General features: G+C 38.1%; 1 protein-coding gene across 3 annotated transcripts in view; it reads right to left on the bottom strand.

Annotated features, from left to right (window-relative positions):
- The window catches only part of rab18a (RAB18A, member RAS oncogene family), an 83,739-nt gene that overhangs the window by 68,857 nt on the left and 2,254 nt on the right, over positions 1–12,628 (bottom strand). Inside the window, exons 3-7 of one of the 3 annotated variants that reach the window (XR_013783190.1) lie at positions 12,231–12,292; positions 11,838–11,910; positions 11,513–11,631; positions 11,154–11,220; positions 10,182–10,382 (exon numbers count right to left, since the gene is read on the bottom strand). Coding sequence is in view for 2 of the 3 variants with exons in the window: in XM_079398434.1 (XP_079254560.1) it covers positions 10,210–10,382; positions 11,154–11,216; positions 11,509–11,631; positions 11,838–11,910; positions 12,231–12,292 (494 nt within the window). In the remaining variant the exon portion in view is untranslated. Of the gene's footprint in view, positions 1–8,468; positions 10,383–11,153; positions 11,221–11,508; positions 11,632–11,837; positions 11,911–12,230; positions 12,293–12,628 lie in introns of those variants that run through there. The other 2 variants (XM_079398433.1, XM_079398434.1) reach the window with 2 other exon arrangements.

Raw genomic sequence — 12,628 nt, 5'->3', positions numbered from 1 at the left:
TTTTATGGCAAAAATCATTAGGATATTAAGTAAATTTCCTACTGTAAATATATCAAAACTTAATTTTTGATTAGTAATATGCATGGCTAAGAACTTAATTTGGACAACTTTAAAGGCATTTTCTCTCTCTCTCTCTCTCTCTATATATATATATATATATATATATATATATATATATATATATATAAAATATTGTCCTATAACTATTGTCCTAACAAACCATACATCAACGGAAAGCTTATTTATTTAGCTTGATGATGTATAAATGTTAATAAAAAAAAAATTGACCCTTGTGACTGGTTTTGTGGTACAGGGTCACATATATTAATAACTAATTCGTAAAAATGAATATATTTCAATTTATTGAAAATTTAAATAATCTAAATATAACTACTAAAAGACATAAAACTAAGGTGTTTACTGAATTTATAGAATATACAGTACTTCTGTAATTATAAAATTAATTGTGCATGGCTAATTAATTAAGCTAGTTAGTTTCTAGCTGCTTGTTCTCAAAATTTTTGTCATAATTACAGCAGAAATACAGGAAATATCTCAACCTATATTGGATTTTGAGTACTGTGTTGGACAACCACTGCTCCTCTTTACACCTGGTATTAACAGCTGTCTTGGTTGAACTAAGTGGTCAGTGCTAAATACTGTACATGTGTAAATCATTAAAAAAAAGTCCTAAAGAGTTTCAAATAATAGGACCTCTACCTGTCAATTAAGCATTCAGCTAAAAAAAAAAAAAAAAAGTATGCTTTTTCAAAATGTAGCATTACACTTACAGTGCATACAGTAATACGGCTACTACACATGTAATACATGTGTATCTCACATCTCACAACAGACACTTGAAAATGTTAATATCACATGTAGAAAGGGCTGCTGAGTAACTTGGAGGAATCTGATTGAGGGATATGATGGCCTACCTGGTCTGTTATGTGCTGTAGACTTATAATAATGCTGCTGGTGGCAGGACACATGACCTCACTCTAGTGTAGGCGCTACTGTCTGGAGCTTGATTGGCCAAATGTAAACATTTTAGCACTAAACCTTGCCAAAGGTGAAATCAGACTTGAGACCTCCAGCAGTGCAGTCGAAAGCACCTCAAAGCAGGGCTGCATTTGCACTTTTAAAGCCAGAAGTGTAAGAAAAAATTACTGGTACTCACAACACGCCCAGAAAAACATTAATCATTAGATGGATTTTTGTACCGTGCAGGTTAAAAATGAAAATGAGCCAGCAAATCATAGTTTGTGCATTAACAAGCACCCAAAAGTGAATCTGATGCAGTTAAATCAGACCGGCCTGTTAGGAGCAGTAAGTAAAAACAGACAGGTTATCCACAACCTGGGGCAGACAAGTAAAAACACAGTAGTGATTTACTGCTACTTTTAAGCACACCAGTATAACACAATAAGATGGGTCCCATATTATATTCCAACAGAGATTGGCTATTGAAACATCCAACCATGAAATTTCAGGCAATTTTGTGCGTTCTTACCGGCATGTCACCAAGAGCACAACATCAGACAGTCAAAGAGAAATAAATACTACAATTACTTCACAAGTCACGATTATTTACACAAAATAAAGAATCTGTTAATGCGTGTGCCAATCATATGACCCGTAGGACCACCAGACTGTTTTCATCCTCTTTCCTTTCATTCCTCAGGAACACAGAAAAGGGACTGTATCAGTAAAACATGCGGTTTTCCATGGCACTGCCTCTTCTGCTTGAGGAAAGCTTACACCCTCTGTGTGTTGATACAATGTGATTAGTTTATTATAGAAGCCTGTGGCTACAGTACTCTATACTGTATAGTCAGTCTGGTAGTCTTTGTGTGTGCATGTACGTGTGGAGTGAATGACAGAATGCTCCAGGAATCCCACTGAGCACACTCGGGCCAATGGGATGTCACATGGGAGCACGCTGAAAGCCACAGATCTGCTAAAGATGAATGAAGCCACTAATTCATGCTCTGGCCTCCCATGTGCCCACTTAACTTTGTGCTAAAAACTGACTTTGAGAGCAAAGGACTTTTTTCCTTTCAGTATAGGGTCTTTTATTTTCCATCACCACTAAATCAATACTTGAGGGGCAGAAGACGGATGGTCATGATCACGTCATAATTCATGTGGTAGACCTTGCATTATGGAATTTAGACAGTGTTATTAATTTCCTTTTTATTGATGAGGAAAGCGCTGCCGCATATCTGATGTCTGGAAAACAAAGGTGAGGAAAGAGAAGACGGGAAAAGTGGGGACGGGATGTCAGAGCTCTGTCAAATATAGAGATTGAAAACGATGGATGGATTTGAGAGAGTGGACAGCCCAGCCAAATCAAAATCGTGTGCAACAGATTTTACAGCCTGGACCATCATCTGTCCAGAGCAGAGAAATGGAATTCAAAAGTTTGTTTTAAAGACTGAAGTCAGTGACCAGACAGGGAGCTTCTTTATACAGTACATGCAAGTTTAAAAAGCTCTGTAAATCACTTCACAGACAGCAGAGACACACGGAGCCTGTGGCAAGCCATTCAGACCATCACTGACTACAAGCCCCCGCCACAGGCCTGTGATGAGGACACATCCCTCCACCAAGGCACTCAACAACTTTTATTGACAGTTTGAAATGCAGAATGACACACCTGCACAAAAACTGCCCACACCTCCCAACGACCGGGCGCTCTGTCTGTCTCCAGCCGACGTAAGGAAGACCCTATCTAGGATTAACCCACGCAAGGCTGCGGGTCCTGACAACATACCTGGCCGTGTTCTGAGAGACTGTGCTGCACAGCTGACAGATGTCCTAACAGATATCTTCAACACCTCGCTGAACCAGGCAGTCATCCCCATGTGTTTCAAATCCACAACAATCATACCGGTACCAAAGAAATCACCTGTGTACTCTCAATGACTACCGTCCCATAGCACTGACTCCAATCATGATGAAGTGCTTTGAGAGGTTAGTCATGCACAACATCAAAAGCAGCCTCCCCAACACACTCGACCCGCTCCAGTTTGCATACTGTCCAAACCGTTCTACGGACGATGCAATTTCCTCCACCCTCCACCTGGCTCTTACCCACCTAGAAAATAAAGTCTCTTATGTTAGAATGCTGTTCATTGACTTCAGCTCGGCATTCAACACAATAATCCCACAACAGCTCATAAATAAACTAAACCTGCTGGGCCTTAACAATTCCCTGTGTAATTGGATCCTGGACTTTCTAACCGGAAGACCTCAGTCAGTCCGTGTCGGCCACAACACCTCGAGCTCTACCACACTGAGCACAGGGGCCCCACAAGGCTGTGTGCTCAGCCCGCTGTTCTTCACGCTGCTGACCCACGACTGCACTGCCAAGTTCAGCTCCAACCACATCATCAAGTTTGCTGATGACACAACAGTGGTAGGTCTCATCAGCAACAACGATGAAACGCACTACAGAGAGGAAGTGGCACAGCTGGCTGAATGGTGTGGCACTAACAATCTGTCCCTCAATGTGGAGAAGACAAAGGAGGTTGTGATGGACTTCAGAAGAAACTCCGTTGACCACCCCCCACTGACCATCGACAGCTCGACTGTGGAGAGAGTCAGCAGCACTAAATTCCTGGGAGTGCACATCACAGAGGAGCTCACCTGGACCACCAACACCATGTCACTCTCCCCCCCCCCCCCCCCCCCCCCCCCTTACCACACCAAAGAAAAAAACTGTATGAAACTTTTTTTTGTGCAATTTGAAGTGTGCTACACACAGGTGAGTGGGCCTGTACAAACCACCTGTAGTAACACACTCTCCTCTATGTGCACTAGACACTTTACACACACTGCTGCGTGTACACAATCCCACAAAAGACTCAGCAATATATGTATGTTTACATGCTCAGGCACTACAAATCATCCTGCTCTGTTCCCCAACCAGCTGCTTGACTCAAAATGTCTCTCTTTGCACATGTACAGTATTTGTGAAGCATTCGTATAGTTTGTATTTTTTATCTTCTATTTTTTAGTTTGTATAGGGTAAATGCTTATATATAGTATACTTATAGTTAAATCTGTTAGTAGGTTAGTTGTGTATAGGTTTATAGTGTTTTTTTTTTTACTTCATTGTTGTATGTCTGTATTTATGCATCACCGTGGTCCTGCGAGGCACGACATTTCGTTCCACTGTATGTCCCCACATGTAGTGACAATAAAGCTCAACTTGAACTTGAATGTTCATTTTATCATCATATCTCTGCTTAATTCTCTCAACTGTGTGTTAATGAAATTTAGCCTAAAATATCTGCCTTAATCAGCTGGTTGGTCAGCTCTCAGCAGCAGCCACATTGTAGGAAAAATAACTAACTTGACACTGGGACAGTATCCTCAAAAGGTAAACCTGTGTACCGTATCTAAGCTAAATAATGCATACAAGTATCCTAAATAACTTTTAAAAGGGTCTTAAACTGCATTTATTTTTAATTTTGTATGCACAGGTTTCTGAGATGCACTTATAAAGTTTTTTTTACAAAACATTAAAAAAAAATTTTTTTTTTTACAAAATGTCGTCATAATTTAGAAATAATAGGCTATTTTCTGTCCTGTTTTGACCCCTCATTGGAATGCTCTGTTTGAATAGGCATTGCGAATTGTAGACTTGGAAGTAAATGCCCACTGCTATGATTGGCTAACAGTTTTGCAGTTTTCCATAGATGGACGGTGCGGTGATTTAAGTTAAAAACGCATAAATACATAGCAATAGTGACCATGTAATAAAAACAGTAACCCACACTCTTCGACGTTACTGTCGGATCCAATATAGTCGGTACAGCATTGTCTTTTAGTTTCAATCTTTCTGAAAATCCTGTGTCAAAGTGTGTCTTGTTTGTAAACGAATCTGTGGTAAAATGAAGTGAACAAAGGACAGAGTTCTTACTTACATGGTCTAAAACTTCATTAAAAATAAACTTCATCCACTCTTTCCTAACATTGGGATCAGAATTTGGCACTGAACAGCATCTTGTTGTCTTCGGAGCATCTTTATTTTTTGGTTCTGCGTAGACTTGCGTTTGCCTCTCTTGTTATTTACACTACAGGTGCGAATGGGTGGGCGGGGCTAAAGAGGCAGCGATGTAGAAGCAGGCGTTGTTCTTCTTCTGCAGAGATGGTGTTTAGCCACACTATTACATCACAGAGTGGTATACTCCGCAAGCTGTCGTTTTGGCAAATTGGCTTTAATATAAGCTGTTTTTAGACTAATGAGAAAGTCAGAAACTTTTAAACGTACAGGATGTTTTTAAAGTGCAATGACCTCTTATATATCAAGAGATCAGAGGAATTTAGCTTTCTCACTTCATGACCCCTTTCAGGCAGTGGTTCCAAACATCTTTCACTTGACATTGTCCAACACTATATCAGAAGGATCCCTATACTAAATAAGATAATAATCCTCTGGTATTTCTGCTGTAATTATGATTGGTTTAACAGAAACTGAGTGTTGACATTAAAATAATTAACCATGTGAATACATTAAGAATATTATTTCAGTTTACTTTTTTTGTTTGCTTGTTTGTTTAGCATTTGTATTGAGATTCTTCTTAATATAATTAAACATTTTACATCATCCTATAGCCTCCTTGGAAGTTTTACTTTGGAAGTAAATCTTTATTTACAGGGTGATTTCATTGAATTTGTACAGTACGAATCTTCAATTTTTAGAATAAAAGTAAGCATAACTACCACTGGGGTATAAACAGATCATACAGAAATACACAAATGAGATCATCCGAATTCATAAAAATTAGTCACCAATTTACCAAATTGTAAAATAGATCCTGACATATTGAGGACGCCCCCAGTTTTAGAACCAAGTTAGTAATATGCAATGAGGGTACTGGTCCACTGACAATTCCATGCTTTTTTCAGATTGTGCAGGGTTGATACACAGTATATAGATTTGTAAAGTAATTAGAATGTTTCAGTATAGTGAGAGTGAAAGTTATTACAACCAACCAAAACTTATTAAAAGAACAAATTAGTGAATATGTGAGACTTTGAGCTGCAATAATGGCATTAAAAGGCCACAAAAAGCTTGTGAGCTGTGTCTGCACTGTGACCAATATGAACTTCCAAGGTACATATCCAAGTAGTCAGAAGAACTATTTATCTAGAAAGAATAAACTGTGGTTATTCTGACAGTTCCTGTATTTTAAACACTTGGAGGGAATGATTATGACAGTTGTAGAGGATTATTGCAAAAAATTACACGCATTACCACAGACATTTCTAATCAACTTGATACTTAACATAAACAGTGTTTCAGATCCAAATAGTCTTATTCTAGGTTAAAAAGGATTTGGAAATGGATGACAGCCAAGCAAATTGCTTTTCAGACCAATGTCACACTTAACCAAGGCTTCAACACTGGCCAAATATGCCATCAACAACTAGAGAATATGTGGTACAAAGAAACCCTGCATTTCACCCCCCCATTAAGATGCATTTACCGTAGAACTCTAATGAAAACGCTCCTTCACTTTATACACAGCACGTTGCGCTAAATGTGTCTCTAGAGTGAAATACAAACTCCGAAATCATCACTAAACCCTGACCCTTCGTGCACTTTCCACAAGCCATCCTCCGACCCACAACTGCTTTGGCTCCGTTCCCCTGGCCGATATGGCAAATCAATCAGACTGATAACGAGAGCAGGGTGTGTGAGCAGGCCAAATGCAGTGACGTTTGGGGAACTCAACACCTTATGAAACCACCATTGCAGTCTCATTATGATCTCATGGAGGACAGTGTGATGAGCCCACAGAGAGGCCTTCTGACAACTGAGCCATGCACGAGAGAGAGGGGGGAAAAGAAAGAATAAAAGACGGTAGTTAATGAGACATGGGCTGATGGCCTATGCAGAAATGTACAGATATATGCGCCTGGTTTGGTATAACGAGTGAAAGGAATCTGGAAAACAGAACTTGAGATCTTCAACAGTCAATCTTTACTGTATCGCCACAAAAGGCAACACAAATTCAAAAACAAACACTGCTAGATATTAAAAATACACTCACAATGTTTCTTGATAAAAATAAAAATGCAGAAAGGCTGACTATCAATAATATCTGATTGCTGAGGCAGAACAGTAATAAAAAATGGAAAACTGAAGCACCTTGTTAGCGATTAATTAACCCAAACACATCCTATATGAGATTAATCACATATTTACACATAACTATAATAACAAACATTCTACACAAAAATTATGTGAATGTCGGTGCTATTAGCCTCGGAGGCAAGTGTGCCAACATACAGGCGTTCCGAGTTCGAATTCCGACTCGAGGACCTTTCCCGATCCCTCCCCCTCTCTCTCCCGCTTCGTTTCCTGTCTGCTCTCCACTATCCTGCCATAATAAAGGCAAAAACTCCAAAGAAAGAACTTGTTTTCACTGTTTAAAATTAGATGCCATTTTAGTCAGTCTAAATCTGACAAATGAATATATGATGAAAATATTTATATTTACAGGATATTTTTGTCAAAAAGCAAAGAAAAAATGAACACTGTCTCATACCTCAGCAACGTGTAAAGTTATTTTTGTATTATGCATTAAGATAAAATTAAGAGTGTAGTATTTCCAGCTCTGGAGATTTAGAAATCCTTTTCATGAAATTCCAGATTTCTGCCTAAAATAAGCAGATAATGCAAACAAACAATTTAATATAATTGAATGACCTAAAATTGCTGAACAGATAGGATTACAGCACAGGAACACCAGATTGGCTGGTCACCTGCAGGTTTAATTTTGGACACTGATCCTCAGCATACTGGTCCAAACCAGGCTTTTAGCTACCCTAACCAGCAGAGTAATTAGGCCTCAGTATTATATTATGCAATTATAATATTGTGCCTGGAATATCCCTTCCTCATCCAAGAGAAAGGTGAAACTGGCAGGTGGGAGCATTTAGAGAAGTCTTCAGGGGAAATATAACGTACTGAATTACAGGACTAGTATGGGCAGCCAGTCATATAAGAACAATACAGTATAGACACTGCAAAGCGTCGATGATGTATGATCGACACATACTTTCTTCAAATCATTTTGTACTTAATCCAAAACGATCTTTTGGTGAGGCCTTCATTTGTCAACTTGGAATTACGCACCTTCTGGTGAAACGGCTCTGAAGACATATCTACACTGAAAAACCTGCAATCACTATGGTTACAGGACCTGCCTGTCTGTCCAAATGCAATAATTTGGATTCATCCACATCAGACTGGTGCGGAAACCATATGAAGATGCCATCTGAACACATGAATAAGCAAACACTTCAGTCACTACAACATTCACACAGAAATGTAACGGGAAACGGTGAAATCGCAGAGGCCTGGAGAGATACATTCCTGTGGTGTGTCATATTTAACAAGAACTCACTGCTGGAAAAAGTATGAGAGAAAGTGAAAGAGAGAGACAAAAAGGTATTCAAAGACAAAATATTGTCATTTCAAGTGCAGCATTATAGTGTCAAACATCAACATTACAATGTATTTATGACCATCATCAGCAAATATTTACATACAGCAATGAATGTGCAATAACAGTATGCAATATTGCGTAAATGCGTTCTTGTGTATTCACTGGATTTACATTTTAACTTACATACAAATAGAGAAATATGATTATGTAAGGAATCCAAATCAAAATTCGTTAAAGATCAATGGAAATATGGGATGATTTTGATATGCAGTGATTGGTAAAAACATAAACCATTACATATAACTGCCATAAAAAGTACAGAAGACATCACTGCATGCAACTGGAAACTATATGATACATTGATAATTGCCTAATAATTTGCATTTTCAAAACAAGTGAAAAGGAATGCATAAATGTGCAAAAATTAAAATACTCTGTGGGTGTATATACAAACCCAGCGTTTCCTTCTACATGTGCCACACACTTTCTGAAACTGCTGTAACTGAGGTTGGCTCTCAACAGGTCTTTACCACCCAGTTTTTTAAGCTATGAACACAAGACCAGACATCTGGGACCCCCTGGATGTTTCTCTAAAACAAACATAACAGACTAAATAGTCCAGATCGGATAGTGCAGATTAAACCAGGAGAATGGAAATATTCATTTGGCATCGCTGTTAAGTATCATAGATTTTTTTGGCGAACATTTATTATTTCTAAACTTGTTCTTTTGTTCCATTTCTCTGTGTGAGAAAACCAGCCATCTATAGTCACACCCTAATGACTCACTCTAAGGATTTTTAAACATCTTTTCCTTTCTCTGAGATGGACAGACATGTCAAGACAATAAATGTCCATGAATCTGCAGGCGAAAATACTCCTATATTCAAAAGAAAGAAATTAACCTTTTCTCATTAATCTATACCTTGCTATTCCAGTAATTTTTTACCCACATTTATAAGTACAGCAGAGACTTGTTCTACCAATCTGTTTGATTTATAAACTTTTCAAAAACATATTTTTATGTGGGCGGTCCCAGTCAATAAAAGTAGTAAAACACAAATCCAAAATCCTTGGTAACTCTATTATTCTGTAGAGAGGGATGTGGAGGATCAGAGACAGAACTGATAGAACTGAATTGAAGACATGTAGCGAGAGAGAGGAAAGAGAGTTAACAAGTGATTGACAGTAGGAAAAAGTGGGATCCAAAGATGGACAGATAAAGAAAAAACGGAGTTCCGCACGTTGCAGACATCAAGCGAGGGCATGTTGATGGAAATCTGTGTTCTACTGAGATCTCATTCCAGCAGTTTGAAAGGTCGAGTTAAACTGATGAGTGTTTACCTCTCCCTAAATAAGAAACACAGGCACTGGGACAAAACAAAGTAAAACACAACGAGAAATATACAAACTGAGAAGCAAACTGATCTGAGGTATAATAGAGTAATCAAGGTTTTTTATCCCCCTCCTGAATACAAATGATGAGCGTGCCTTCAATAGAGTTTTTTAAATTAATGTCATCACTAAAAAAATTTTGTAAAGGTCCCCTCTGAGGCTTATCTAGTTTTCCAGCGATCGTCTTTATATCGTTTGTGCCGGACCTGTTAAATGATAATGTTTTAAGCATGAGATATGACTGTTGCTTGTGTGCTTGCACAGATACATAGGCCAAAAAAGGTTTATGTATCCTGCATACGTATGCGTTAACTAATCTAACCTGCACTGTTCAAACAGCAGTTGGTGTGTTAGAGAAGTGAACAATATGCTCCACAACCTCCTTGGCCGGTTTCAGAGAGTTCAGACAGGGCAACTCCTCTTGTCTTGTGCACGCTCTCCCACAAGCCTGGAGTCTGCAGGATTTTCTCCACCAGCTCCTCAAATGCACATTGAACACCATCTCTCGTCTTAGCACTGGCCTCTGCATGAAAATGAGAGAAAATGTATTTAATAGAAATCTGTTGTAGCATTACATATGCCTATAAAGCAGCCTTGCTGAATAATTTCTTTCGAAACAAATACAAAACCAAAAAAGAGTTGTAAGAATATTGTGCTGCAATAACATAAGAAACACCTGGCCTTTAATATTAAAAGTCAGGAGAAAGTAGCAGTGAATAGGAAACATTACATCTGAAAAAAACAGCATTGGCCTCAAGCACACGGGCCTCAGCCATGGTGTCCATCTGCAGATTTCATTTGGTGTGAGGGCTTCACGGCTAATTCAGACAGATTGCTGTTTACATACCCACTCATGAGGCATGTCACATGACTTACAAACCAAACCCACAGCGCAGAGGAATGCAGGACGTCACCCACCAAATACATACACAGGGCTGTTACGATTACACAAGCTCAAATGAGAAATAAATCAGAACCATTGTAAAGTCTGACTTGAATTAACTGTCATAATAAATGAATGCTCAACTTATACAAATAATCCATCTCTCAATTAAATAGCATCTTTGTTTTTTAGCAAATGGGCCCAAGTGTTTGAAAATAGTAGCATGTGAGTATTGCAGCAGTTGAATAAACTAGCTTACGTCAAAAGTCGGCTTTTTCCATGTGTGAAGATGACGAATCTTGAAATGAAATATGTGAAACGAAACCAAAGTAAAATGTCAATGTATTCCTATTTAATGAGGGCTCACGAAATTCATCACAGGATTAAGGGAACATCCTAGTGACTACTCACCTATGAAAAGCATGGAATGTTTTCTAGCGAACTTCAGACCCTCTTCTCGCTCTAGCTCACGGTCTTCCTACACAAACAGAGAAAAACAGCTCTGAATCAGACATCGTTTTCATTGGAGTTACGAATACAGAACCACTTTTCCAAGTATACATCAGCATTATGTATTTAAAAATCCAGAATAACTGCTATTTTTTGTAGATAAGTATAGAGCAGTGTAGAGATGAAGAGCATATCTGTCAATAATGTCAGGCTTTGGAAATTGGGTTCAGGCAGGTGTTTTAAAGACAAAAGGAAATATATGACAAAAAGTGCAAAGGCTCTGCTGGATTTGTACAGTAAGTGCATTAAATGTAACTTGCCTTATCGATTTTGTTTCCCACCAGCATTTTGACAAGATCATTTCTTGTACAGTATGTATCCAGCTCATTCAACCAGTTATCCAGCTTAGCAAACGTCTCTCGCCTATTGACATCATACACTAAAAAGACATTAAAAAACAACATTTTAAATTAGACGGCAGACAATTAGACTTATCAAATTAGCCTAAATCAGACAAATATAACATTTGGTGTAGTGTATCAGTGTATATTCATGCTAGATACATAAACACTATTCTCAAGCGGTACAGCTTTTTCATGTTTTGTAATAGTATAGTTGTGAAAAAAACTGTTTATGCTCGCTTACCCAGAATGACACCCTGAGCTCCTCTGTAGTAACTGGGGGTTAAAGTTCGAAAACGTTCCTGTCCTGCTGTGTCCTGTAAACACGAAACAAAATCAAGGGAAATAGTGTTAAATAACATGAATATTTTGAATTATAAAGACGTTACAAAAGAGCTGCCTGCCTTCAGGAAAAAAGGAAGGAACAATACTGGCATCTTGTGTTATATTAGGGAAACACAGTCAAAGGTTTATCCAAGTATTTTAAAGACTAATTTACATCTGTCTCATACAGCAATGTCCAAACTAAGACATGATTTCCCTGGAAACTAAATAATAAATAGTTAACCTTCGCAAAGCATAAATCTGTGCCACTCTAAACTCTAAATGTAGGGATAAAATATGATTGACTGCTCACCCATATTGCTAGCTTTGCTTTGTTTCCATCCACAGCCAGGGTTTTCACCTTGAAATCTACACCTTAATGGAAATAAATGATGTGCTTAGTACATATAGAACATCATATTAGCTTTCATTGTTTTAAATTTACATTTAATCATTTAGCAGATGCTTTTATCCAAAGCAACTTACAAATGATAACAATAGATGCAATCAGACCAACAAAAAAGTAGCATTATGTAAGTGGTGTGACAAGTTCTGGATAGTCTAATGAAGTACATGAAGCAAAGTTTTTTTAATAATAACTAAAAAGAATAAAAAGTAGAAATACAGCTAGTTATATGCACTGTAACCAAACCCTAGCCTTAACTGAAAACATTCTGCATTTTTACAACATTAAAAAACCTTTATTTACTA

This window comes from Barbus barbus, assembly GCF_936440315.1.
Source record: "Barbus barbus genome assembly, chromosome: 38".
NCBI lineage: Eukaryota > Metazoa > Chordata > Actinopteri > Cypriniformes > Cyprinidae > Barbus > Barbus barbus.
This window is presented reverse-complemented; position numbering and strand designations above follow the sequence as displayed.